A 26,468-nucleotide genomic window follows, 5' to 3' on the forward strand; every position below is an offset into this window, starting at 1 on the left:
GTACAGGAGGTGGCTGACAACTGCTCCGTTCCGTAGTCGGTATCCGTAGCCAGTCTTGTTAATGATCTCACTGAGGGGGTTCAGGCCTATGCAGAACAGCAGTGGGAACAGAGCATCTCCTTGGTAGATCCCGCACTTGATGGTAACTTGTGCTATGGGCTTGGAGTTGGCCTCTAGTGTTGTACGCCACATCCCCATTGAGTTCCTGATGAAGGCTCTTAGGGTCCCATTGATCTTGTACAATTCTAGGCATTCCAGTATCCAGCTGTGGGGCATTGAGTCATAGGCCTTCTTGTAATCAATCCAGGCAGTGCACAGGTTGGTCAGTCTGGTCTTGCAGTCTCGGCTGATTGTTCTGTCTACCAGTAGCTGGTGTTTTGCACCTCTGGTATTCTTGCCAATTCCTTTCTGTGTCCCGCTCATGTATTGACCCATGTGCCTGTTCATCTTAGCCGATATGATACCTGACAGGAGCTTCCATGTAGTACTGAGGCAGGTTATTGGTCGGTAGTTGGAGGGGACCGGTCCCTTCTTGGGGTCCTTGGGGATCAGGACCGTCCGGCCTTCAGTTAGCCATTCCGGGTGTCTTTCGTTAACTAGCAGCTGGTTCATTTGTGCTGCCAGACGCTCGTGGAGTGCAGTCAGCTTCTTCAGCCAGTAGGTGTGAACCATGTCGGGCCCTGGTGCTGTCCAACTCTTCATACTGGAGACCCTTTCTTGGATATCTGCCACTGTGATGGTTACTGGACCCTGTTCAGGGAGGTCGCTGTGGTCTGCCCTCAGATCCTCTAGCCACTGAGCATTGCCGTTATGGGTTGCATCCTTCTCCCATATGCTCTTCCAGTATTGTTCTGTCTCCAGCCTTGGTGGTGCTGTTCTCTTATTGTTCCCTTGCCACTGAGAGTACACCTTTGCTGGTTCTGTGGAGAACAGCTGGTTTATTCTCCTGCCTTCTATCTCTCTGGTGTACCTCCTCAAGCGGCTGGCCAAGGCTGTGAGTCTTTGCTTGGCAGTTTCCAAGGCCTCAGGTATGGACAGCTTGCTGTATTTCTTAGGCACCTTATTTGTCGCACCTTTCTGCAACTCCGTTAGTTGGCTAACCTCCCTCCGTGCTACTTTGATCTTGCCCTCTAGCCTCCTTCTCCATGGAGGGTACTGCTCCTTGTGGCTGTTCAACTTGTAGCCAAGCATCTCACTGATCACTGCTGCCGTATTGTAGATCAGCTTGTTAGTGTCGGTAACCGTGGTTGTAGGTATTGTCCGTAGTGCTGCATTAACATCATCTAGCAGACCTTCTGAGGGTACTTCACGTAATCTTGGTAACCGGCTACGGGGGATCCAGGTTTCATATCCAGGTTTCACATATATATATATATATATATATATATATATATAAAAACACCCAGCACGCCCCTGCGGGCGGTTTATCCTTCAAGCTCGGGTCCTCTACCAGAGGCCTGGGAGCTTGAGGGTCCTGCGCAGTATCTTAGCTGTTCCCAGGACTGCGCTCTTCTGGACAGAGATCTCCGATGTTGTTCCCGGGATCTGCTGGAGCCACTCGCCTAGCTTGGGAGTCACCGCACCTAGTGCTCCGATTACCACGGGGACCACCGTTACCTTCACCCTCCACATCCTCTCGAGCTCTTCTCTGAGCCCTTGGTATTTCTCCAGCTTCTCGTGTTCCTTCTTCCTGATATTGCTGTCATTCGGAACCGCTACATCGATCACTACGGCCGTCTTCTTCTGTTTGTCTACCACCACTATGTCCGGTTGGTTAGCCACCACCATTTTGTCCGTCTGTATCTGGAAGTCCCACAGGATCTTAGCTCGGTCATTCTCCACCACCCTTGGGGGCATCTCCCATTTTGACCTCGGGACTTCCAGGTTATACTTGGCACAGATGTTCCTGTACACTATGCCGGCCACTTGGTTATGGCGTTCCATGTATGCCTTGCCTGCTAGCATCTTGCACCCTGCTGTTATGTGCTGGATTGTTTCTGGGGCATCTTTACACAGCCTGCACCTGGGGTCTTGCCTGGTGTGATAGACCCCAGCCTCTATGGATCTTGTACTCAGAGCTTGTTCTTGTGCTGCCATGATTAGTGCCTCTGTGCTGTCTTTCAGTCCAGCTTTGTCCAGCCACTGTGCTGCTTTGTTTCTAGTACAAGGATGAGGCAGTGACTCATGACGTTTTGTCCCAGAGCCACGTGGCGGAGGATCAGAAGAACGGCCAGTTTGGCGACAGACATGGCGACTCAGAGGAGGCGGTCTTCCTTGAGCCTTTCAGCACAGTCCACTCCATCATCCTGGACTGGACGTCTGCAACTTTCATTGACTCAGTGGGAGCTAAAGCCATCAGACAGGTTCTGGCCCTTTCTCCAGCGCTGCACTGCACAGGAGCACCAGCTGCATATTTTCACTGAACTCCAGTCACGGTTTCATGGTGTAGAGCCCAAATACTGAAAACTATTATCTGTTTGTGCAGATCATTAAAGAGCATGCCGCCGTAGATGTCCGGGTGGTCATAGCTGGCTGCAACAGTAAGTGACTATTAAGACTTTTCATTAGATCTGAAAATATCTGTACACATGCTCTGTTTTATACGTACTACGTACAGAACGCAATTAAAACCCGTCCACCCATCTATCCTCTTATCTTTACAAATAGCTGTGGGGACTATTTGTGGACCATGAACTGTTCATGAAACCAGTTAGAGGACTGGTGCTTTGTTACACATCGTCCTGCAGGAGTTGGTACACTGTGGTTAGAAAGGCATGGACGTGGAAATATCCCTCACACTGTAGCACCACTGATCCAATGCAGGAGGAATCCATGCAGTTATGATGTTTATACCAAAGTCTGCTACAGAAAGCCTGTGCATACTGCAACCTCAGGTTTCTGTTTGTAGCTGGGCGATGTGGCGCCCTGTGGTCTGATGCTGCTGTAGCCCATCTGCTTTCCAACATGAGGTGCATTCAGAGAAGCTCTTTGGTGGTAACAGGTGGTTATTTGAGTCACTCTTACCTTCCTGTCACGCTCGACACACTTCTTCTCTGACATCACTGAAGCATCTTCTCCCAGAGAACTGCTGCTCGCCTGTTACGTTCAGACCGTCCTCTGTAAACCTTGGAGATGATTGTGTTGGAAAGTCCCAGCAACTTCTAAAGCACGTCTGATATCTAGTCATGCCATGTTCATTCTGATGCTTGCCTTGAACTCCAGCTGATGTCTGCATTGAGCTTCTGCCATGTGATTGGCTGATTTCGATGTTTGCATGAATGAGAACATGATAAGGTCTGTAAGTGGAGACCTATAATAAAGACAAGTTCCACACACTGGGGTCATAATGTAAAGGATGGAAACGGGCAACAAGCACTATGACAGAACTCTGTTGAAAGTTTTGGTTTGAATGATTAAGCCTGTGGGTCCTGACAGACACAGCCTGTGGTTCACAGACTGAAGCCATTCCTGCAGTAACAAACAGGACGCTCCTGTTCTGCACATTTGGGATTGAAAATGAGAAGATATCATTTGGAACCAAATGGTAAACATGATGTCACACGATATATTTACAGTTCACTTTCAGTATATTGGCTCACGAGCGCTCAGGATGTTTTCAGAGTGGCAGCTAGCCAGAAGAAGGCAGGGATGAAGCTGCAGCAGCTTGTTTCACACTGTAATGAAGCTGCTGTCCAAAAAGTGAACACAGCAGGTTGCTTTAGTTGCTTTGTGTGCCCTGTAAATGGAACAAAGGTATCACTGCAGGAATGTCATGTATATAACAGTGTTTAACTCAACAATAACAGTGTTTCCCAGGCTGCACTTATCCTTTTGCAGCTTTATCTTAATTGGCTGATGGGGCAGAGCAGCCCTGAACGAGCACTGCAGATTAAAATATATTTACGGAACCATGTTGCTGTTCAGATAGCTGACTGTAGCTTTGCAATATCTTGTAGAAGAGATAATCTTGCACTTTTTGATGACATCTGTAGTGCTGGGGCCTTTTGGAAAACAGTGACTCAGCTTCTTTTTTTCTTTTTAAAAAAAAAAACTTCAGAAGGACATATTGCTGTGACAACACCGATGAGGGATAAGAGATATTGTCGTGAAAAAGTGAGTCTGTGGGGATTGATGAAAGACATGTCGGAGTTATCCATGTCCTCATTATACAGGCTTCAAAATGTTCTTACTTTTCTCTCTCTTTTTCCCACTTTCCCATGTTTTCACTTGTTTTGTTGATGGCTTTTTCCTTCGTCCTTCCTTAATTACATCCTCTTAATGATCTTTTCTCCCTGACTTTACCTGCATTTGTCAGATTTACTTGCGCTTGCCTGTTCCTTTGTCTCTCTCTCTCGCTTTCTCGCTCGCTCGCCCTCTCAGCAGGGGAAATTGATGATTACAAACCCAGTAGTAAGAGAAAAATGATTGGATCCTAGCAGTAGTAGAACTGTAATATTTTCTCCTTGTGCAGTGGCCTGTAATAAACCAGGGCTGAGGAAACCTGTCAAAGCACGGTTGAGTCTGTGTGAAAGTAGGAGTTTGTGCTGTCTGTGCACGCTCGAACGTTGCTTCCGGCCGGCTTTGTCTTGTTTGAATGCTGTTTTGATTTTTGTGGACAGTGGAGAATAAAGATGACGTGACAGCTAGGACAGAGAACAAACGTGAAAAAACGTGCTGGAAAATGTAATGGGAGTGGCAATCCAGGACACACCAGTGCTGCTAAATTAAAAGAAACATTAATGTATTATTAGCTGCACTGTAGTGAGAGTCCAGGACTACATTTCTTGTATTTTAGGTTGAAAGTGCTTGATGACAAAAATATAGATGTCACAGCAACTCCCATGCTCACAAACTAAGGTATCTCTGTGTGCTAGAGTTGACCTTGTCACCTACCTAGAATTATTCAAATGCTTGAGCCATCCTCACCTTCAGTCAGCTGAAGTGTGTCCGCTACCAGGTAACTAAGTGCCAGCGAACGCCACATCCTGAATGCCCCTGAAAAAAAACCCCAGCAATGCACTGTTGTACTTAAAATAGACTGTGGCATGGCTCTTGTTGGGTCACTTCACTAACAAGAGTAATGTAACTTTTTCCAACAGTAGGACACCACACTTGCATCTTTATTCCAAAACAATAGTCTTTAAAAAGGGGTGTGTGTTTTCCATGTGGACTGAATCATACCACATACATCATTTTCCCTGTTGTGCATAATTGTGTGAAAAACTCACTCAATAATATGTTGTTCTAAAATCTATGTGTAGATGGGAAACATTATTTTAAAGGGGTTGTTTGGATACATAATTTATGTTCACATCATCAAAAATACATGCTTTAAGGACCTAAATAGTACAAATGCAAAGTACAGTTGGCTTACATTATGTTCCCTTTTGGGAATAAGGCTAAACACTCAGCACTACCCACGGTATCTTTGTACACAACAGTATGTAGGTTATTAGACTGGTGAAGAATAGCAAAGGGAAACACTAGAACAGCCTATTTTGTATGTATGTGTGTTAACAAAATGTCACAATGTTCCCAGGAATGGGCGTCCCAATAAATTCCTCTTAAGGTCAGGCCATGCAATGCCCAGAGAAATTGCTTAAAACCCCAAGAGCTACATCTCAGACTTTAAAAAACCCCTATTAGAGTGTTAAATGTCAAAGTTCATGACAGTTCATGATGCCACAAAAAGATTGAACAAGTGTGGCGATAGCCTCTTCTCTTAAGAAAGACAGCGGCAAACACACCTTAGCTTTACAGAGTTCATCTGAGGAAACCACAAGACTTCTGGAACCATGTCCTGTGGACAGATGAGAACAAAGTGGAAATGTTTGGCCATAATGCACAGCCCCACGTTTGGCAAAACCCAAACACGACATAATCAACACAAACACTTCATACCAACTGTCAAGCACGATGCTGTATACCAAAGTATTTTAGAATCAAATATGAGGCCATCTGACTGACAGCTAAAGCTTTACCCAAATTCAGTCATGCTACAAGACAATGATGTCAAACACAGCAGCAAATGTATAACAGAATGAAAAAGAAAAGAATGAAGGTGTTGCAAAGGTCCAATTAAGGTCATCCAGACCTACACCCGAGTTATGCATCATCCTGCCAAAACTCAATGAATTGAACCAACGTTGTGAACAGTCAACCAAAGTTCTTCAGTAGCTTCAAGTTATTGCAAAGGTGATTCTACAAGCTACTGAATCATGAAGAGTACTTAGTTTTTCAGAGGACTGCATAGAGTCCTATCAGAACTTCAGCTTTCGTGTGATTGTGTAGATTTGAAAACTGTGGAGCAACGACTGCAAAGGCTCTGTCACCTCTTTGCTTGAGGCATGACCTTGAGACATGTACAGTAAGAGGCCTTCACCAGTGGGTCTGTGAGCCTGGGAAATATTGGTGAATATAAATGAATAAGACTGGTAATACAAGCTAGGGGCCGCCCATTAAGAGCCTTGATCAAACAACCATAAACTGAATTCTAAAATGAGGCACGATGCCAATGCAGAGAGGCCAGGACTGGAGTGATGTGCTCATACTTTCGGTTCTAGTCAGCAGTCTAGCTGCAAATGCCTATAACAGTACAGATTCACAAGTTCAGCTTTCACGTACAGGTATTTTGCAAGGGTAACAAATATTTCCCTGTGACATACCAAGAGCAAAAGCAGTACAAACGGCCCATATTTGGTAGGTTCCTAATTTAGAGTCACAGCAGTGGGTTACAGAGCAGATGAGCTGTTCTGTATAACTTCTCTGTCCAGTGGTTTCATTGATGGTAACATAAACATCTTTCCTTTTCCAACAGGAAAGAGTCCGTACCTGCTGTTCACTAACCGTCATGAAATCCGTCGTATTCACCTGCTGAAGAGTGAGTACACACAAGTGGTCCCTACACTGAAGAATGCCGTGGCCCTGGATGTGGACGTGTCCACCAACAAGATGTTCTGGTGTGATCTGTATCATCAGAAAATATACAGGTACACACACATACAGCACGCACACACAATGACAAGTTATATTTATTTTTTAAATTATTTATTTAACCCTATCAGGTACTGCTACACAGAACTGAAAACGCACTGCGTCACTAACCCACTAGATTTTGCTGGATCATTCTGTTTAATCGACAGAAAAAAGATCTATAATTGTATATTTCAGTGTAATTATTGAAATGCTGTTAATGATGTGTATATATTCTGTCTATAAAGGCAGAGGAAGCCCATATAAAACGATGAAAGCCACTGTATAGACGCAGGACCTTAAAGTTAGATAACTCACTTTTGTCATTCTTCAGCCAACATGTTCATTATCTTTCTCCTCTGTCCATCCATCTTGTGTGCTTCAACCTGTCACACCTTCTGGTAGTGAGTCAGCCGCACCTGTTTGTCCTTCACACACACTGTGTGAGTCTGTGTGTGTGCACATATCATAGCTTTGCACATACATTTGTGTGTGTGTTTGTGTCACCCTGATGGCTGACAGGTTGTGGGAGGGGCTTTCTATCATCTCAGCTGAGCCATATGCTCTCACTAATTTCACTGCCTCAATAATCGCTGCCATTATTCATCTCCATACACACACATTCACACGCAGACATTTTCCCACACAAACTTGGTAACACAGTCAAGGGCTTGTGACAGGGAACGGACAAATGAACTCATTTTTCACAGCGAAGCCTATTTTTCGATGCCGTAAATAAACTCACATATCAAAAGTAGCTTTAAGTAGCAAACAGCAAGGGAAGTTATACAGCTTAATCTACTTGGCGTTGTCCTTGATGGTGTTTTCTTTTCTCTAATCTTTCAAAGCAAAATCTTCTGCACTTGCACCCAAGTGCATAGCATCAGAATCAAGTTTTCCTGCTGTTTAGAATATCTGCTCTTTTTGACATTACCATATGTTTTCTTTTCTCCTGTAACGCCACAGTAGAATATATGTAAGCAAATTGTCCAAGTTGCCTTGGTGACAGATCTTAACCCCAGGTAGAGATGAAATTAGAAATCGGAGCTTATTAGGTTGGACTACTATCAGTAAATTGTGGGGGTTTTTTTATTTATTTTGTTTTGTTCCCTGATAAGGTGATATACGAAATAGTTAGGCTTATTAAAGTCTGCACTACTCATTCACCCTCAATGTGATAATGTGGTTTTCCAGACTAATTCATAGTGATTAGCATGCCACGGGTCGATGACTTGTTACCTTCTCCCAATGATGGAGATGTCTGTTGCAAACAATGGTTCAACCAATTAAACATGCAATCTGCTCAGTGGACTTGGACTCATCTGTCTCTGTCTTATTCTTCACTGTGCCCGAAGCCTCTGTTCAGCCCACCAACCTGTTCAACCTAAGTCTATGTGAAGATTTTCTAACTCAAATTAAGGACATAGTGAAATTAGAGTGAGTAAAAGAATATAAAGTGGATATAAAACATCTTCATAGCACTGTCAAAATATCTGGATTTGTGATGTTGAGAAAATATGACCCCAAGAAAAATGACTTCAGAACTTTGTCCATTTTTAATGTGACATGCATAAATTAAAAGCCATGGTCCAGAAAAAGCTTATAAAGCGTTAACGAGATCTCATGATTTAAAGGTATCAGTCAGGAGAAGGGTACACAAGAATGTCCAAGCTGTAAAATATACCATAAAATACATTGTGTTTTACTCAAAATGGACGGAAATATGAGCAGTTCCAATACTGATACCAATTTGGCACAAAAACTTAAAGCAGCTGCTAGATGAAAATGATGAGGAATTTCACCCTTTAGCACAACAATGACCCAAATCATCCAATTCTACAAAAGAATGTCTTCACCTGATGATTAAAGTTTTGGAAAGACTTAAACCTGAATCCAAATCAAAACCTGTGGGGTGACCTGATGATGATTTGTGGTACTTTTGCAAAGAAGACTGTTAAGTATTGCCAAATCAAGAGACTCAGTGCTGTGGCAAACTCCTAGCCAAAAAGACTGAACGGTGTAGTAAAATCAAAAGAGGTATTTAACAGTATTTTAGTCTAAGGCTGCGCACATTTGTGCAGCCAGGTAATAGTAAGTTTTTCAGTGATTGTCCCCCACCCAAATAGAATTGAAGAGTGACTGTGAATTGTGCAGGTTAAACTTTAAAGGTGGAAATGATTTTCTTAAATCGTTTACCTTGATCTCATTTTCTTCATTTTTATACATCATGAAAACCTGACGTGTTGAATTTTTATATCTGCTGTGTTCGTAAAAAATTAAATATTGGAGAAATTGAACAAGAGATTAAACAGAAAATATGTTTTAGTGGAACTCGCGATTACTCAGTATCAAAGAACAGAATGTAATGCAAAAGAAAATTGTTTCAAATTGAATTTGTGTCAAATGTAATTTTTGTTCTGGCGTTTTCAGTAGAGTTCAGTAGCTGCATGCTGCATCAATAACACGATGGGTTTCCTTCATGTCCACAATGCTTGAGCCGTTTTACCCTCGAGGGTGAAACAGTGTGGCGTTGGATCCATGTTGCAAACCCTGAGGCACTCTTGAGAACCCATAGATTATCTATCACACTCACACAATAACATCCCACACTCACCTGACTGTAAAGATGATGACATTTGGGTTGGCAAAATGTAACAGTGAGCATCTCCAAGCTCTGACTACCAGTCAACCTTCTTCTTTAGTTAAGATGCACCTCCCGTCTCCTCTTACTCCTGTAGGCGTTGCTAAAATGTGAAGGCACTGTGCAACTTGGGACATTGCTTGTCCCAACCTTTTATCAAGCATTTTTTCTTCCATCTTGCTCTTGCATTCATATATTGTCGAGGCAGTAATCTATTAAGTTTTAACATTTTTCACCAGTAAAGGAAATGTCAGTGGGGAATGGGGATAGAAGAGTTGACAGAGTAAGTGGACGGAGTAGGAAAATCAAAGAAACTGAAGACAAGAAAGGGACACTCGGTTAAAGGGGAGATATAGGCATGTGGTGCTGATAGAAAAAGACAGACTCATTCTCCCTGGGAGGCTGTGTTTGGTGTGAAGGCTGAAGTTGTTATAAAGGTGTCAGGATTGGGTGCCCCTCACACCTGAATAGAGTGAAGAATCTATGTTCCCAACAAGATATCTAAGCCACTCACAATCAAGTCATTCCTCCCAAGGAAAGGAAGCCAGACGGTAGTAAATCCATCGTGCCAGCACCTCTGTGATGGATTAGGCTTTTATAATTTCCAGATTACTTACTGATACATTTCCTTTCCATCCGCCCACCAGCGCTTACATCAACAAGGCCAGTGACTCATCACAGCAGGTGACGCTCATCGATTCGCTCCACTCCCCGGAGGGCCTTGCTGTCGACTGGGTCCACAAGAACATCTACTGGACGGACTCAGGCAATAAGAGCATATCTGTTGCTACGGGAGATGGCAGGAAAAGGAAAATGCTCATAACCACCGAGCTGAACGAGCCACGAGCCATCGCTGTGGATCCGCACCAAGGGTGAGTTGGGTTAGTTTTAGGGTAAAGGGATTTTGAAAAGATGCACAAAGGAGCAAAAGATTGCAAAGGAGTTGAGCAAAAAGGCAGGAAGGAGGGAGGGCGAGTAAGAGGTCCTACTGTCATTGTGTGTGTGTCTGTAAAAGCCAGTGTTGTTATAGTAGAAAGAGATTGGGTGTAGAAGTTGGCCTAAAGTCAGTAAAGGCTATTTGTAGCACTGAGCCCATCTGTTAGATTAAGCAGTTTAACAGTTTTCTTGAGATGGGATGTAACACTTTGTCTTCCCTTTCTAACTCTTTCCATTTGTCTCGGGTGCCTTGAGCTCCCCAAAGACGTCTTTTCACAGCTCTACAAAGCTAGACTAGCATGAAATACATGCAAATGAAGCCACAATTTCACAGTTTTATCATGGACACACATATTCAGATAAGGTCCAAGTTTCCAGTACCTGCTGTTTTGCACAGTGCTTTCCCTTTTATGTTTTCAATGCCTGTCTTACTAATAATACAGTCATTTTGCAAAGAAAATGAGAGAAGATGTCTGTGGAACATCGTGTGACGGAGTACAGTTGATTTTGTCAGTTAAGAGTTTTTCAGAACAATTGACATTGCATATTAACCTCTCTTCACTGGTCCTAGCAAAGTTACTCCTTTCATTTCTGACACTGAACTGGCCGTGCCTTAATGATACAACATGTATATAAAGATGAACAATGGCATCTCTCACTGGTTTTGGACTGTATTTGGGTGATAAGCTGTATGTTAAGTTATCAGCTAATGCTAGCTAGACACACAGATAAGCTGCTAGTTATTAAGTAACAGACAAATAAAATACTAGCTTTCACTCACCAAAAGTAGAGCACACAGGAAGCCATATTATTTGTTAGATGATTGTATTAAAAGTTCAAAAGGTCACAAACGCAGAAACAAAAAGGTCCAGTTCAATGACTTGAAGTAGCGGAAGTTGAAGCCTTGCTGCGAGTTGGTGCTACAACCGCCTGCATTCAAGCGTCACGCTCCACAGCACTAATAATTCACAACTTTAAGCATTAATACTTTAAGCCCCTATAAAGGGATGAAATGTAAAGATGTCACAAAGGTGGAAAATTACTTTTTATACCAAGCTAGAAACTTTTTTCACCCCTGCTCTAAAGCTAGGCACTCAGCCACAGATAGCCACACATTGGTTTCTGAAGTGCCATATTGTATTGAAGCTTTTGCCATCACCAGCTTGGTTGGCAAAAAACCCGAGTTGACAAGAAGTCAAGTGTGAAACCGCACAATCATTGGCTAATGACTTCTGATGGACAGCTATTAGCCATCAAGTGTGCGGTTTTTATATCATTTTGTAACATGGTTACAAAATATTTCAGTTGATATTTTATTCAGTATGACCCAAAACAAATGAGTAAAATCAGAAAGCCATTTCTCGTAGCCTTCTGTAAGACTTCAGGTCTCTTTTACAACCACAGCTATCACCATCTGGTGGCCCTCAGAGAGAATGCAGGCAGGTCACGTTGGCTTGATTTCTCAGCCTCCGAGGTTGCTGCTTCAATTTAATCTAACTTGTGTATCTTCCCGCAGGTTTATGTACTGGTCAGACTGGGGAGGTCAGGCCAAAATTGAGAAGGCTGGGATGAATGGAGTGGATAGACAAATTTTGGTGTCTGAACACATTGAATGGCCCAATGGAATAACTCTAGGTAAGGAAAAAAACATGTAGCTTTGAACATTCAAAGCCCACGGAAGAAGGATGAAAAGCTAGAAGATGATGCCCAGATAGAAAAAAATCAATCAGCTCTGACAGCAGTTTTGTTAAAAAAAAAAAAAAAAAAAGGTTATTATGCTGACATTGCTTTTAGAGAGAGAGAGAAAAAAGTGTCTCGAGTGAATTCAACACAAAGAAAAAAAACAACACATGGAGGAAAGCCAGAGAGAGACAAACAGCACAAGTTGAGAGAAGAAAATAGTCTATGGGTGCTGAAACCCAAGTAGCTCTTATTGTTATATACCTCAGTTTGTGTCTGGCTCTCATCAATCAAGCCAGTGAGTATGAGGCTCCGAATTAATAAGCCAGACGCTCTGTGCTGTCGATACCTCCCCTCATCCCTTTCAACTCCCTCCGAAGCACCAGCCAATTCCTCTCAGCTGCCCTTGCCTGAGGAGAAATAGAAGCACACAGTCGCCACACTCTGTGGAATTGAGGTGTCGCCGCATCTGTATGAAAACAAATTATTTTTTGGAATAAGGCGAATGAGAGGTTTGGCGCCAGGCGGCTGTGGGAGAGAAAGGGTGAATTGTGTTCCCCTGGTCATTGATTTCATAGAGACCACCGAACAGTGCAGGTGATTGAGTCAGGAGAGGTGAATGGGGACAGGGAATCGTGTTAATTCTCTTCCCCCTTCAGTTTACTTTGGTGCTTTTATTGGATGCTTTTTTTTCATATACTTCCAGTGTTTTACCAATTTCGAATTGCTTATTGCACACAAAAGCTTAATTCTTTATTAATTACTAATTAAATTCTTGCTTTCTGTTTTTTAAATGTTTTTCTTAAAAGCATAATCTTAGAGTCTGGTGAAAAAAAGAGTAATACAGGGATTATTTCCTTTGCTGTTTAAATTCAATGTGGTGTTTCGATTTCAAAGTAAACACCACAACACTTTGCCGCTCGTAGCAAGGACACAACAATGATTTGGGCCTAATATAAATAATATAGCAGTGGCTGAAATGTGGAGTTATTTGAGATTTGCGAAACAGCAAAGTTTGTCTTTAAAATAGGTCCAGCAAGACTAATGAATCTGTTCAAGGGCATATATATTTTCTCCAGCAAAGAAGTCAAGCGGCAATATTACAATCACATCTGTGTTTTCTTAGTACGGGGCTGAGGTCGTCATGTCAAAGAAGATTGATTGTGTAGCTACTGGGCCATTACATCCATATACCCCTCACCCTGGGCCGTTTCACTCTGAGTGACCTCTCTCTCTCTCCATTCACCTTCTCCCCTACCCCCTCTTGATTTTGTTCTCTCTCGCTCTCCCCCTTCCCTGCATGTTCTCAGACTTGTCCAACAGACGACTTTACTGGGTGGACTCCAAGCTGCACCTGCTGTCCAGCGTGGATTTCAATGGTGACAACCGCAAAGTGCTGCTCTCCTCGCATCACCACCTGGGCCATCCCTTTGCCCTCACTGTCTTTGAGGTATAGCAGTTGAGAATTGAGATTCAAATGCAAAGAATCAGACCAGGCGGTAATGCCAGAGCTCTGGTCTGGTGCATACAGCTGTTTCTGTAATATGCATTCTTGAAAGTGTGCAGTGTTTTGTTTCGTTTCCAACCTTTTGGGCACCTTGATCCTACAATTGAAGAGCACTGCCCTTCTCAGGTTTTGTGCTGCTGTTTGAAGCTTCAAGGTCACAAGCGGCGCGCGGAAAGATTGACAGTGGAGAAAGTAAAAAGGGGAAAACAATGTCAGAGACTGACTGCTGAGGTGGAAATCAAGACAGAGAGCGACAGAAGCAAAAAGAAGAGATGGAATAATAGATTTGAGTAGTGTTTTATCAGCGTGGCTGATATTTGTCTTTCATTGTTTCAGAACTACTGTCATATGAGTAAAGGTTATCAGAACCTAAGTGAGGGAGAGATTGAGTGATAGAGAGCTCACTGAAAGATGGGGGGGAAGGTGAGAGAGAGGTCAAGTCCACTGATAATACGGCACAAAAAGCATGGATGGCTGCTGTGACTAAGCCCCACACACGGACACACACGGACACACACATACCCGCACACCATACAAGTCTTGCAGGTCTTTGCCTTTAAAAAGATGATAAAAATACATCCTCCCTGTAACGACGAAAAAACCTGCAGACACTCTTCCTGATTGGTCTCTCCGTCTCACACTCACCTCCTAAATCGTCTCTTCATTGTTTTATCGAGCTTTCCATGATATCAGCCTGTCTGTGTTTTCTCGTGCAGTCATTTGCTGCATTTTTCTGTTTTTTCTTAATTGATGTGTGCTTGCAAAGACAAAGCCGTCTGGGGTTGCTGTGGAAACCAAGTGCCGTGAGCACTTGTGCGGTTATATCGTGTAGTATCATTAAAGAGAATAATGAGCAGGTGTGAAAGAGCGGAAGGGAAATTGAGAAGGAAGCTGAGCTAGGACTACAAAGACACCGTACGCTCCGCCAAAGCAGTCACTACCTTCTGCTTTGGCACAAAGCTTAAACAGAGAGTCAAAGGTACAGACGTTTTTCCAATAAAACACCGGGGCTGTTTTTTTCGTATCAAGCATGCAACTTCCTTACAGACTTAAAACGGTGTTTTTACTGTTTTTTGTTGTTTTTTTTAAGTAAACACTGCTCCCCTTTTCACCCACCGAGCACAGAGTAGGTGGCTTATTTTAACTAAACAGTCTCCAAGAGATGCCACGCCTCCTCTGTGTCCTTGTATTTGTTAAGTAGCTGTTATAATTAGGGTGGTTAAAAATAGAAATTAGCAAAGATTGCCACCTGGGCTTTCTTCTCTGGCAAATTGGAGTAATGTGACTCTGTTTTTAAGTTTATTTGGGGCTGATTATTTTTACCAGAGAAGAGAGAGACTGGCTATAATTTTAAATACCTGGAGTGCTGGAGGGTAAAGATGGTAGAATGGGGGCTAAATGGCATGTTTTGGGGGAGGGGTTTATTGCATTTTTGAAAAATTAACCAGTTACCTTGGATATAAAACACCTCTCTATTCAAGTAAACCACAACACATCCTCAAATGTAATCGTAAATTTAATCAAATAGCCATTGTTGGGATGAGGACATTTCTTTGCAGCAGACTGGCTTTTTTTCTTCCTTTTTTTTTTTTTTTTTAATTAACGGTGACTACAATGAATATCAGTGCACAGCTTCTAAGCAGAGACAAATGGTGTTTATGAAAAGCCATTTATTCTAAAGTTGTATGCAGATTATGCTCATTTGCAGCATGTTTGCTCCATACTTGAGGTCTCACGGTTCTGAATTACAGAATCACTGGACTCTGAAAATGATAAGCAACAACAGCTTTATAAAACCCTAGAATGACGCCCTCTTTAGAGAAAACATTTTTGTAAGTGTTCTGTTACTGAAATATGAAATATATCTCGTCATCACTGCCATTTGATTAGGAAAGTGTCCGATCTCAAGTGGTACAGCGCAAGCAGTTCTGGATCTGCAACATGCATGTGGCTTTATAACATTATCTGTGGCATTAGCTGAGATATCTTTCATTTATTCTTCTTTTTTTTTTAATAGGTTGATCGTTAATCATCAAGGCTGGTTTAGGGCTTTTTATTTATTTGTGTATTTCTCAAGCTGACTTTGCTTTATTTTAACCCAGGATCGCGTGTATTGGACAGACTTGGAAGATGAAGCGATATACAGCGCCAACCGACTGACGGGACACGATGTGGCCAAGGTCGCAGAGGACCTTAACAACCCCCTGGACCTGGTGGTGTTTCATGAACAGAGGCAGCCCAAGGGTAAGAAGAAGAAACGCATAGAAGCTTAGCACAGGTGATCTAAGTGGGGCTGTCCCAGATGACCTCAAATAAGTCAAAATGTCCGTTTCGGTTTCAGTCTGTCATACTGCCCAGTCTCTGTCTAGGTGCTGTTTGTGTTGCCTCCCTAAGATGATGACCAGAGGGGCAACTGGTTTCCTGTTCAACAACGTGTGGCGCTGTGATAAAGAATAGAAAAAGGGACACACGTTGAGCTGATGCCAGTTTCACAACAGGAAGGTTTATTCTTCACAACAGCTTAGAACAGCTTCAGGTATCACCATACTAACTGCAAAGAAATGGCCTTATGTTTCAGTCCAGTTTACCATACATGGCCACAGTTCCATGAGCTAGAGACTGTATAAATCCCTCAATACAACTTTGACAAAACATAAACAAAATGTTGCTTAAATCCATTGATAATATCAGATCCACAATGTATCACAATAAACACATTTGTTTTACAAAGATAAACAAAACACAATAGTGTACTCTGTACTTCATTTTTAACTACATTTACAAACATCGTAAAATTAACTCATTTTAATTCTTGTTCAGCACTAAATTATTTATGTGAAATGTATTTCCACTGTACTGACAATGTAACTTCTGTTTTTTTAAATATAGCTATTTTACTCTTTACAAGGAAATAATGTCTTTGACATAAAACAGACATATTCACTGTTCTGATACAACCTACAACTATATAGAGTGCAATGCTCCTTTAACAGCGTTCACTACTACTGTGCAGTCAGCATTGATCAAACAGTTTCCTTATAACACTTTATAAATGTCTTTGTATTAAACCACAAACTTGTTCTTATAACCACAAGATCAACCAGAAGAATAAAACGTAGTATGAAGCCCATTTATCAGAGTGCATAATACATCAAGAGTTCAGTCCAGAAATCTCTCACAGGTCAGATTAGCTTCCCCACACACACTCCGTATTCCACATTAGCCAAGTCCGCTAGCATTAGCATCATTTAGCCTGCAGCCTTAACCCACAATTCAGACACAACTCAGAATGAATCCATTTCTTTAGCGAGTTGCGCTCATTACCCACATAAACAACATCGTCCGTTTGTAAGGTCTGCAGTATACATTCATTTAAATGCATTTACTAACCTGTGATAAAGAATAGAAAAAGGGACACACGTTGAGCTGATGCCAGTTTCACAACAGGAAGGTTTATTCTTCCTCTGTGCCCCAAAACGCTACTCGATACCACTGCGCGTAATGCGCCCTCTAGCGGCTGGATGTAGGATAGCATCTTAAATGACAGGTACAAAGATACAATCACAACAAAACACAACAACAACTGGGCTGTTTTCCCCAGTTTAATTCTGATACTAGATTTTACTAGAAAGCTATTTTCAACTCTCTACACTCTCCCCCACTTAAAAGAATGTCTCCTGACATTTGTTTCTTCATGTGTGGACCCATTAGTGTATGAGTGTGCAGTCATTGTGGTAGTACGGCTGAGAATAGATGGGGTGAAAGAATGATGGGACGCTGTGTGTCCACATCCAGGGTTGGCTAGCTGAAAGGGTGTTCATATCTGCCCTCCAGTGACAGTATGATGGCTGACCCAGTGCATTGTACGTGAGTCTTTCTGCTGGTCTCCCCCTCCTCTGTGATCTCCTTACAAAGTCATTTTCTCTATTTTCTCCATCCATTTCCTCCATGTCTTTTTCTGCTAACTCCTCGGCCTCCACAACATCTTGTTCTCCCCCATATTCTGGCCTGTCAAGAGGACAGAACTCTCTTGCTGCTGCCCGTAGCTTGGGCTGACTTTGAGAATCCTGCTTTGGAATGACAGTTTCCTGTTGCTGAGGGTGCTCCTGTTGAATAGCAGGTCCTTGTTGTTGAGGGTTCACGAGTCTGTAGCATGGAATCTTCCTCCGGAGGTCATGGTGGTAGGTATAACTATCTTCCTCATCCGAGCTACTGGTCGCCGTTTCGTTGACATCTCTTTCAGGTTGTCTTTGCCTTTTTGCTTTTGTCTTTTCTTCCACAGGAAGTTCTTCCTCGAAAGGTAAGTCGTTTACTGGTAGTAGGAGGTTTCTATGAAGAACCCGCATGGCTTTACTACCTCTCTCTGGCTGTACCTTATAGACGGGTCCATCTCCCAATCTCTCCACCACGCGATGTACTACCTTCTCCCAATAGGCGCGCAGTTTTCCTGGCCCTCCTCTCTCTGACAAATTTTTCACCAGTACTCTGTCACCTGGCTGGAGAGTAATACCTCTTACATGTCTGTCGTACTGCTTTTTGCTTTTGGCTGAGGACTGTCGGCTGTTATTTGCAGCTATTTGGTAAGCGACTCGCATCCTCTCAGCCCACTTTTGGACAAACGTTTGGTGGTTTTGTGCCTCAGTGTCTTTCCCTTGGTGAAAAAGTAGGTCAACTGGTAGCCGTGGAGCCCTGCCATACAAGAGAAAAAATGGAGAGTACCCTGTTGCGTCATGTCTTGTGCAATTGTAGGCATGCACGATCTGAGGCAGATGATCTTTCCATTCACTCTTTTTCTCTTCTTGTAGGGTGCGCAGCATTTGGAGAAGTGTGCGATTTAATCGCTCCACTGGATTGCACTGAGGATGATAAGGAGTGGTGCATGAGTGTGCAATTCCTGATAGTTGTTGCAGTCTTTGGAACAGGCTGTTTTCAAACTCACGTCCTTGGTCGTGATGCAACTTCTCTGGATACCCAAAGCGAGGAATAAAGTCCTGAAATATCTTTTCAGCAGCTGTCTTTCCTGATTTGTTTCTCGTTGGGTATGCCTGCGCAAAGCGCGTGAAGTGATCAACGAGGACAAGGATATACTCATATCCTCCTTTGCTTGGCTCCAAGTGCAAATAGTCAATAGAGACCAACTCAAAAGGTGCACTGGTGGTGAGGGATCCCATTGGAGCTCTCTGTTGGATATTGGGGTGCTTCTGTTTAATACACGGGCATTTTTTTGTCACGTATTCTTCCACATCTTGCTGCATGTATGGCCAATAGAACCGTTCTCGGGCCAGATGGATCACCTTTTCAGAACCTACATGCCCCATGTCGTCATGTAAGCTTTTCAGTACCACTGATTTGAGCTGTTCAGGGAGGACCAGTTGTCGGTTTTGGTTTGTTTTTCGGTAGAGTAGTCCATTTTCTACTTCTAACTTGTTCCACTCATAGAGCAGTCTCCTTGTCTGTTTAGACATTGTTTTTTTATCTTTTTCATTTGGAGTCCAAGCTCTCAGTTTCAAAGAAATAACTTCTTTAATAGCTGGATCTGCTTGTTGTGCAGCTCTAATATCTCTGGGAATGATGCCTGAAACGCTATTGTGTGGTACAGCATTTCCATCATCACCATTTAGTTGCAATGCAGCCACCCAGGGAACATCATCGTTTTGTACCATTTTTGTCCCCTGCCACACCGCAGAGACCACCTCCGGTGACACCGTCTCTGTATGGTCACTCATCTGCTGCTGCAGGTTCACGGGATACCTGGACAACATATCGGCATCAGCGTTCCTCTTTCCTGGTCTATACTTAATGTCAAAATGGAAATCCGCCAACTCCCCAACCCATCTGTGACCCACAGCATTTAGTCTTGCTGAACTCAGGATGTAGGTCAAGGGGTTATTATCGGTATAGACCGTGAAAGTTGGTGCATAATACAGGTAATCCCGGAACTTGTCGCAAATAGCCCATTTAAGTGCCAGGAACTCAAGTTTGCCCGAGTGCAGATGATAGTTCCTCTCTGCAGGTGTTAAGGTCCTGGAGCCGTATCCAATGACACGCAGTTTGTTGTGTTGGCGTTGGTATAATACAGCTCCCAAACCTTCGTTTGAAGCGTCCGTGTGTAACACAAATGGAAGATCAAAATCTGGGAAGGCCAGGATGGGGGGGTTTGTCAACATGTCCACCAACCTGGACACCACGTTCTGATGTTCAGTAGTCCAAGTGACAGGTGAGCGAGAGGGAAGTTGCCCCTTGTTCCCTTTGGTCGCTGGACTTTTTCCCTTAACAGTCTGAGGCTTGATGGCATGACCTGTCTCAGCTGGGTTTTGGAGAATTTCAAACAAGGGCCTCGCCAGTCGTGAAAAGTCTTGGATAAAGGACCGGTAGTAACTGAGAAATCCAAGCAACGTCCAGACCTCTCCAACTGTGCGAGGCTTCTTGTCTTTCAGGGCTAGAACTGCTTCCAAATCCTTTGGATCGATCTGAATCCCTTCTCCTGACACCACTCGCCCGATGTACCGAATTTGTCTCTTAAAGAGCTCACATTTGGCTGGGCGAAGCTTAATGCCGTGTTGTCGCATCCGGTGAAACACTTGTCTTAGATGGTCTACATGTTCGTCAAACGTTTTGGAATAGCAAAGGACATCATCCAAATACGGCACGCAACACTCATCTCTGATGCCCTCTAACACTCCCTCCATGCACCTCTGAAAGGCAGCTGGTGCATTCGTCAGTCCAAAGGGTATTCGTACCCATTCGTAGAGTCCCCAGGGTGTGCTAAAGGCAGTTAGATGTCTTGACTCCTCACTCACAAACCCTTGATGGTACGCACTCCCTTGGTCCAAGATGGAGAACCATGAATTGCCTCCTAGGCTGTCCAACAAATCCTGGATCCGTGGGAGTGGATGGCGATCTGGGACGGTTTTGCGGTTAAGCTCACGGAAGTCAACACACAGGCGAAGACTGTTGTCTTTTTTTCGCACACACACTACAGGTGAGGAATGGGCAGAAACAGACTTCCTAATCCACCCCCTGTTTAGGAGATTTTGGATATACTCCTTCACCTCCTTAAACAGTGGCCGTGGAATGGAATTGTAGCTTTTTTGAAGTGGAGTGTCATCAGTCGTATTGATTTTGAGCTGTAAGCCAGGGACACACCCAATGTCTCCTTCATCATGAGCAAACACGTCTGATTCCTCATAAAGCATTTGCCGTACCCTGCTCTGGTCAGGCTCCGGCAGGTGATCTAAATCCACATTTGGATGCCATCTTTCCTCCACACTGCCAGCCTGGCGATTTTCCTTCCCATTACTTTGTTCTTCACTGGTCGGACTTGTTTGGGTAGCGCACAGAAGGGTGTCATTGTGTGGTTCTCCAGGCCCCTGCATAGTTGGATGGATGTTTACAGGTGTGCTTTCAATAATTTCTTCAATGAATCCTAAGACTGCTTTTGGAGGTAAAAAAACATCATGCCTTGTTGAATTCTGGATTGGTATTCTCACTATTTTTGAGGCGCCAGCCGGCACTTCAACGAGCGCAGGAAATAACTCCAACCCATCTGGCAAGTGACTGTCTACATTTGGCTCAAACAACATGACTCCTCCTCCAGGAAAAGCTCTCATGCGGCATTTCACCTGACAGATCTGACTGCGGGGGATCGTGAGTCCCTTCTTTCCAACTCTTAATACTGGACATTCTGACTCTTCCAGGGGTTGCTTTGTGTGAACCACCGAAACAAGACTTTCAGCATTACTCTTCTGAATTCTCAGCGCTTCTGAAAGGAGACTCACTAAGTTGCCGTCATCTCTTTGATCACCATTCCCTGCAATCATCTCTTGTATCACATTAAAGCCTAGTAGCGGGCTGCTCAACCCTCCTCGACTTACAAGCATGGGAACATGAATAGCAACTGAGCCATGTCTGCTACTTGTGATCTCAAGAAAAACTTCTATCCACCCTTCAAACGGCACATCTGTCCCATTAGCTGCAGTGACTTTGAGTGGGTGATTTGAGAGTAGGCTTTCCAGTGGCCTAATTGTCACATTTGGCAAGGCCCTTTGCACCCAAGACTTCTCCACAATGCTTACTTGGGCCCCACTATCCAACAACATTTGAAGTTTGACCCCATCTAGATAACAAGTTACCATACACCTGCCCCCAATCAGCTGGGCAACACGCTCCCTTTTGGACACTTGACATGATTTGGGGGTCTTGGTTGAAGATGGAATTTTATCTTTGGGGTGCAGCTTCTCTGGGACTGGGGACTCTGCATTCTCCAAGGTCACTGGTGGTCCCTCCCCAGCGACCTCACCCGGTTTCCCGACAGAGTTCCCTTTTGTAAGCAGCCAATAGCTCTGTGTCCCTCTTTTCCACATCGGAAGCAGTGTGAGCAGGTGTCATTTCCTTGGGATACACATTGGTGACATTTCCCTTTAACTTCAGGCTTGGTTGACTGTTTTATGTGTGGCAAAGGGTTGTAGGTGTTTTCTGTTGCCACATTCACTACCGGTGTGATGGCTTTCTCCAAACTTTTGGCCAAAGATGACACTTGGGCTGTTAACTCCTGTATAGCACTGCGATTGGCCTGCACCTCTGCCTGCACTTGAATGGCATTCTGTTTGTCACTGTCCAGCTGGGCTGTATTGATACTGATTGCTTTTTGTTTGCATACCTGTCCCAACCTGGTTTTCCTCTCAGTGTCCTCCCTCAGTGATCTTGTGATCACGTCGAGTATAAAGTCATCAGTCACATTCATGTCTGAAATATGTGGTTGAAGATCTCGTCTGATGTATGAGCATTTTTCATTCATCCCCTGGTAAAGCGAATGAAGAAACACTCCCTGCACCAGTTTGCTATCATATTGGAAGTCTGTACCTTGTTTAGAAGCAAACATTATACGCTGCTTGACCCCCATTAGTCTATACATAAACTGTTGTGGGCTTTCTTTGTCATGTTGCTTTGCGTTACTTAGTTCCTGGAACAATTCAGTACTGCTCTTATCCCTAAGGTGTGCTTTAAGGAACCTTTTTAACTCAGCAAGGGTCAGGGTGTCTTTGGTCATGAGCATGTCTTTAAAGGTACCAGGCTTAATTATCTTGAGCACCGTTCTTAAGACCTCAGCTTCTGAGAACCCCTCAGCCAGACCTTCATCAATTTGTTTACATAGACAGTTAAAACTCAAATCAGAAGCTGAGTCTGAGATTTGACCACCATGTATCTTAAATTCTCTATGTGGTAACAATGCAGCCACATCTGTCAGTTTTACTAAACCAGTTACAGGATCAGCAATCACTGCTGTTGGGATACTCTTTTTCATTACTGATGCTACTACTGCTGGTTCAGTCTCTGATACAGAAACAGCATCCCCTTCATCAGATGCTTGACCAAGTTCAACAGTTACCTGAGGTGCTTGCAGGTCATCAATGAGGTCACGAAATGCAAGCAGACGAGACATGCCCTGATCTTCGAGGCTCTTCAGTCGTTTACTTCTCAGAAAGTCAACAATAAAGTCAAAGAGCTCCACCTCAGTTGCATCCTCACCGGGAACATCTTCCACCTCTTCTTCTTGACACAATGCTGCAAGTTTATGTAGCAGGTCCCTGTTAGCGGCTCTGGTCAGCTGATGGAGCTGGTTCTGGATCTCCCACTGTAGGTCGTGCAGAGCGGCCATGTCTGGATACCTGATGTCAATCGTTACTAATGCTGTGCATCAGAGGGATATGGATCCCGCAATTCTTGGCTGATTAGCACCTGACCACCATGGCGCTAATCCCGGACGAGCCCCCAGAATTGTTGCCTCCCTAAGATGATGACCAGAGGGGCAACTGGTTTCCTGTTCAACAACGTGTGGCGCTGTGATAAAGAATAGAAAAAGGGACACACGTTGAGCTGATGCCAGTTTCACAACAGGAAGGTTTATTCTTCACAACAGCTTAGAACAGCTTCAGGTATCACCATACTAACTGCAAAGAAATGGCCTTATGTTTCAGTCCAGTTTACCATACATGGCCACAGTTCCATGAGCTAGAGACTGTATAAATCCCTCAATACAACTTTGACAAAACATAAACAAAATGTTGCTTAAATCCATTGATAATATCAGATCCACAATGTATCACAATAAACACATTTGTTTTACAAAGATAAACAAAACACAATAGTGTACTCTGTACTTCATTTTTAACTACATTTACAAACATCGTAAAATTAACTCATTTTAATTCTTGTTCAGCACTAAATTATTTATGTGAAATGTATTTCCACTGTACTGACAATGTAACTTCTGTTTTTTTAAATATAGCTATTTTACTCTTTACAAGGAAATAATGTCTTTGACATAAAACAGACATATTCACTGTTCTGATACAACCTACAACTATATAGAGTGCAATGCTCCTTTAACAGCGTTCACTACTACTGTGCAGTCAGCATTGATCAAACAGTTTCCTTATAACACTTTATAAATGTCTTTGTATTAAACCACAAACTTGTTCTTATAACCACAAGATCAACCAGAAGAATAAAACGTAGTATGAAGCCCATTTATCAGAGTGCATAATACATCAAGAGTTCAGTCCAGAAATCTCTCACAGGTCAGATTAGCTTCCCCACACACACTCCGTATTCCACATTAGCCAAGTCCGCTAGCATTAGCATCATTTAGCCTGCAGCCTTAACCCACAATTCAGACACAACTCAGAATGAATCCATTTCTTTAGCGAGTTGCGCTCATTACCCACATAAACAACATCGTCCGTTTGTAAGGTCTGCAGTATACATTCATTTAAATGCATTTACTAACCTGTGATAAAGAATAGAAAAAGGGACACACGTTGAGCTGATGCCAGTTTCACAACAGGAAGGTTTATTCTTCCTCTGTGCCCCAAAACGCTACTCGATACCACTGCGCGTAATGCGCCCTCTAGCGGCTGGATGTAGGATAGCATCTTAAATGACAGGTACAAAGATACAATCACAACAAAACACAACAACAACTGGGCTGTTTTCCCCAGTTTAATTCTGATACTAGATTTTACTAGAAAGCTATTTTCAACTCTCTACATTTGCCACTCGTAAGCGTGCAGGATCTTGTTCGGTATAATGAGCAGGATTTTGGGGCGTATGTGCACACAGGATACACAAAATCTAACCTCCTTCCTGAGTACAAAGCATTGCATTATCAGCACATAGACACGAGGATCCACTTAGTGAAACGGTCTGAAACAATAAACAGATAATCTGATGAGTGTGATTAGACCGGTGGATGTGACGGGCACGTCAAAACGATGTTTGTCTTTTTTTTTTTTTGCACTCTCGATGTGTGTGACTGCACGCACGCGTGTGTGCCTGTCAACACCTCTGCTTGTGAATACCTGGGTGTGTTTGACACTGCGTGCCAGAAATGTGTTTGTGCGAGTGTTTTCATGCTTTGTTTTCTCTCCTCACTCACTGAGCGCTCAGAAGCAATCTTGTCTGTGCGCCAGCAGGCAGCTAATTGCATTCCCTCATTAATAAATCAAGAGTCCTGGTCAAAAAAAGAAGTCACAGAATTGGAAAATGTTTTCTCCCAAATGCCAACAAAAGCAAGACAAAACACTGCAAGGCTAAGTGAAGGTGCACCGAGTAGCCCCCCCAAGCACACGAGTAGCATTGATAAGCAAAGTATTTGATAAAATGTGACCTCGACTGCAACGCTTGGTGAGTTCAGACTCCTCTCTGCCCTGTCTTTTACCGATTTATCTTTGTTTCTCTTGCATTTTTGTATCATTTCTTATTTGTTAGTGTACTGCACCTAAGGAAAACCCCAGTGAGGAATATTATCTGTAAGTGTGGTTTGGTACAGTACTGTGCGTCTCCACATATTTCGAGACGCTCAGATGTCTTTCATGTTTATCGACACACTTCCTTAAAAGAGGCTTTCGTCCGATCCTTCCCAAGTTGTGTCTGTTTTATTATTAATTTTTTGTGCGCTCAGTGGGTCTTTGAAGCCTAGGTTCACTCTTCTTAGTTGGAGACCAAAGAGAGGCAGCGCAGGAGGAGAAAGTGACGCTTTTATGGCTTAAAACCAACATAATTTTGTTGTTGTTATCATCTCGGTCCTTCTTTTTTCCTTCTTCATCCTCATCCTCATCATTTTCGTTCACTTTTCTCTTGCCTCCCTCTCTCTCCTCCTCTGTTTTCTTCTTTCCTTCCTACACTCTTCCTTAACCTTTTTTTCCCATCCTCCCCAGTTTGATGACTCCTTCCCAAACCTTTTACCACATTTGGAGCTTTGAGAACTTAGACAGCTGTTCTCATTACATAGTCATTATGCTGAGATACTGTACATCAAGTATAAATGTATTCCCAGCTTATTAAAATCTCACTCTGTGTAGCAAGTGATATTGTTGCTTTTCCTGACAGCTGATGGCGTGCTGCTCTCCAAAGCTACATAAGAAATCAGGAAAGATTGCGACCTGACCTAATTCTCGCGCTTCCCCACATGACACAAAACTGCAGTGTTTTTCCATGAGTCTGCAACTGTGCTTAAGAAACTACATGTAAATTTTTTATTTGGGTTACAGAGATTAAAAGCAGTTGAGACTCTCCTGCATTCACCTACGCATCTCTAAAGTCAGCAAGAGGAAGTGTGTGGAATAAAGATTAGATTCCTAAATCTAGCATCAAACTAGTTAATAGTTTGATGGCAGCAGAAACTTTTTACTGATGAGATACCGGCGCCTACGTGTCAAATTTGATGCTGGT

At 43.2% G+C, this 26,468-nt stretch overlaps 1 protein-coding gene and 1 pseudogene across 2 annotated transcripts in view; one reads left to right on the plus strand and one right to left on the minus strand.

Annotated features, from left to right (window-relative positions):
• The window catches only part of LOC309691993 (prestin-like), a 55,282-nt pseudogene that overhangs the window by 14,270 nt on the left and 14,544 nt on the right, over positions 1-26,468 (plus strand). The window contains exons 16-22 of the transcript XR_014280772.1: positions 2,163-2,363; positions 2,486-2,540; positions 6,818-6,989; positions 10,261-10,485; positions 12,066-12,184; positions 13,540-13,679; positions 15,839-15,980. The product of XR_014280772.1 is annotated as a prestin-like (transcript). The remainder of the gene's footprint in view (positions 1-2,162; positions 2,364-2,485; positions 2,541-6,817; positions 6,990-10,260; positions 10,486-12,065; positions 12,185-13,539; positions 13,680-15,838; positions 15,981-26,468) is intronic.
• LOC309693044 (uncharacterized protein) lies at positions 16,082-24,785 on the minus strand (the record flags this gene model as incomplete). The annotated part of the gene is made up of 2 exons (XM_082512024.1): positions 23,125-24,785; positions 16,082-16,177 (listed from the first exon to the last, which is right to left on the minus strand). Exons 1-2 carry the CDS (start codon positions 23,392-23,394, stop codon positions 16,082-16,084), a joined length of 366 nt encoding a protein of 121 aa, XP_082368150.1. The 5' UTR covers positions 23,395-24,785.

The sequence above is a fragment of the Aulonocara stuartgranti genome (genome assembly GCF_965226115.1).
Source record: "Aulonocara stuartgranti genome assembly, chromosome: 17".
Classification (NCBI taxonomy): Eukaryota; Metazoa; Chordata; class Actinopteri; order Cichliformes; family Cichlidae; genus Aulonocara; species Aulonocara stuartgranti.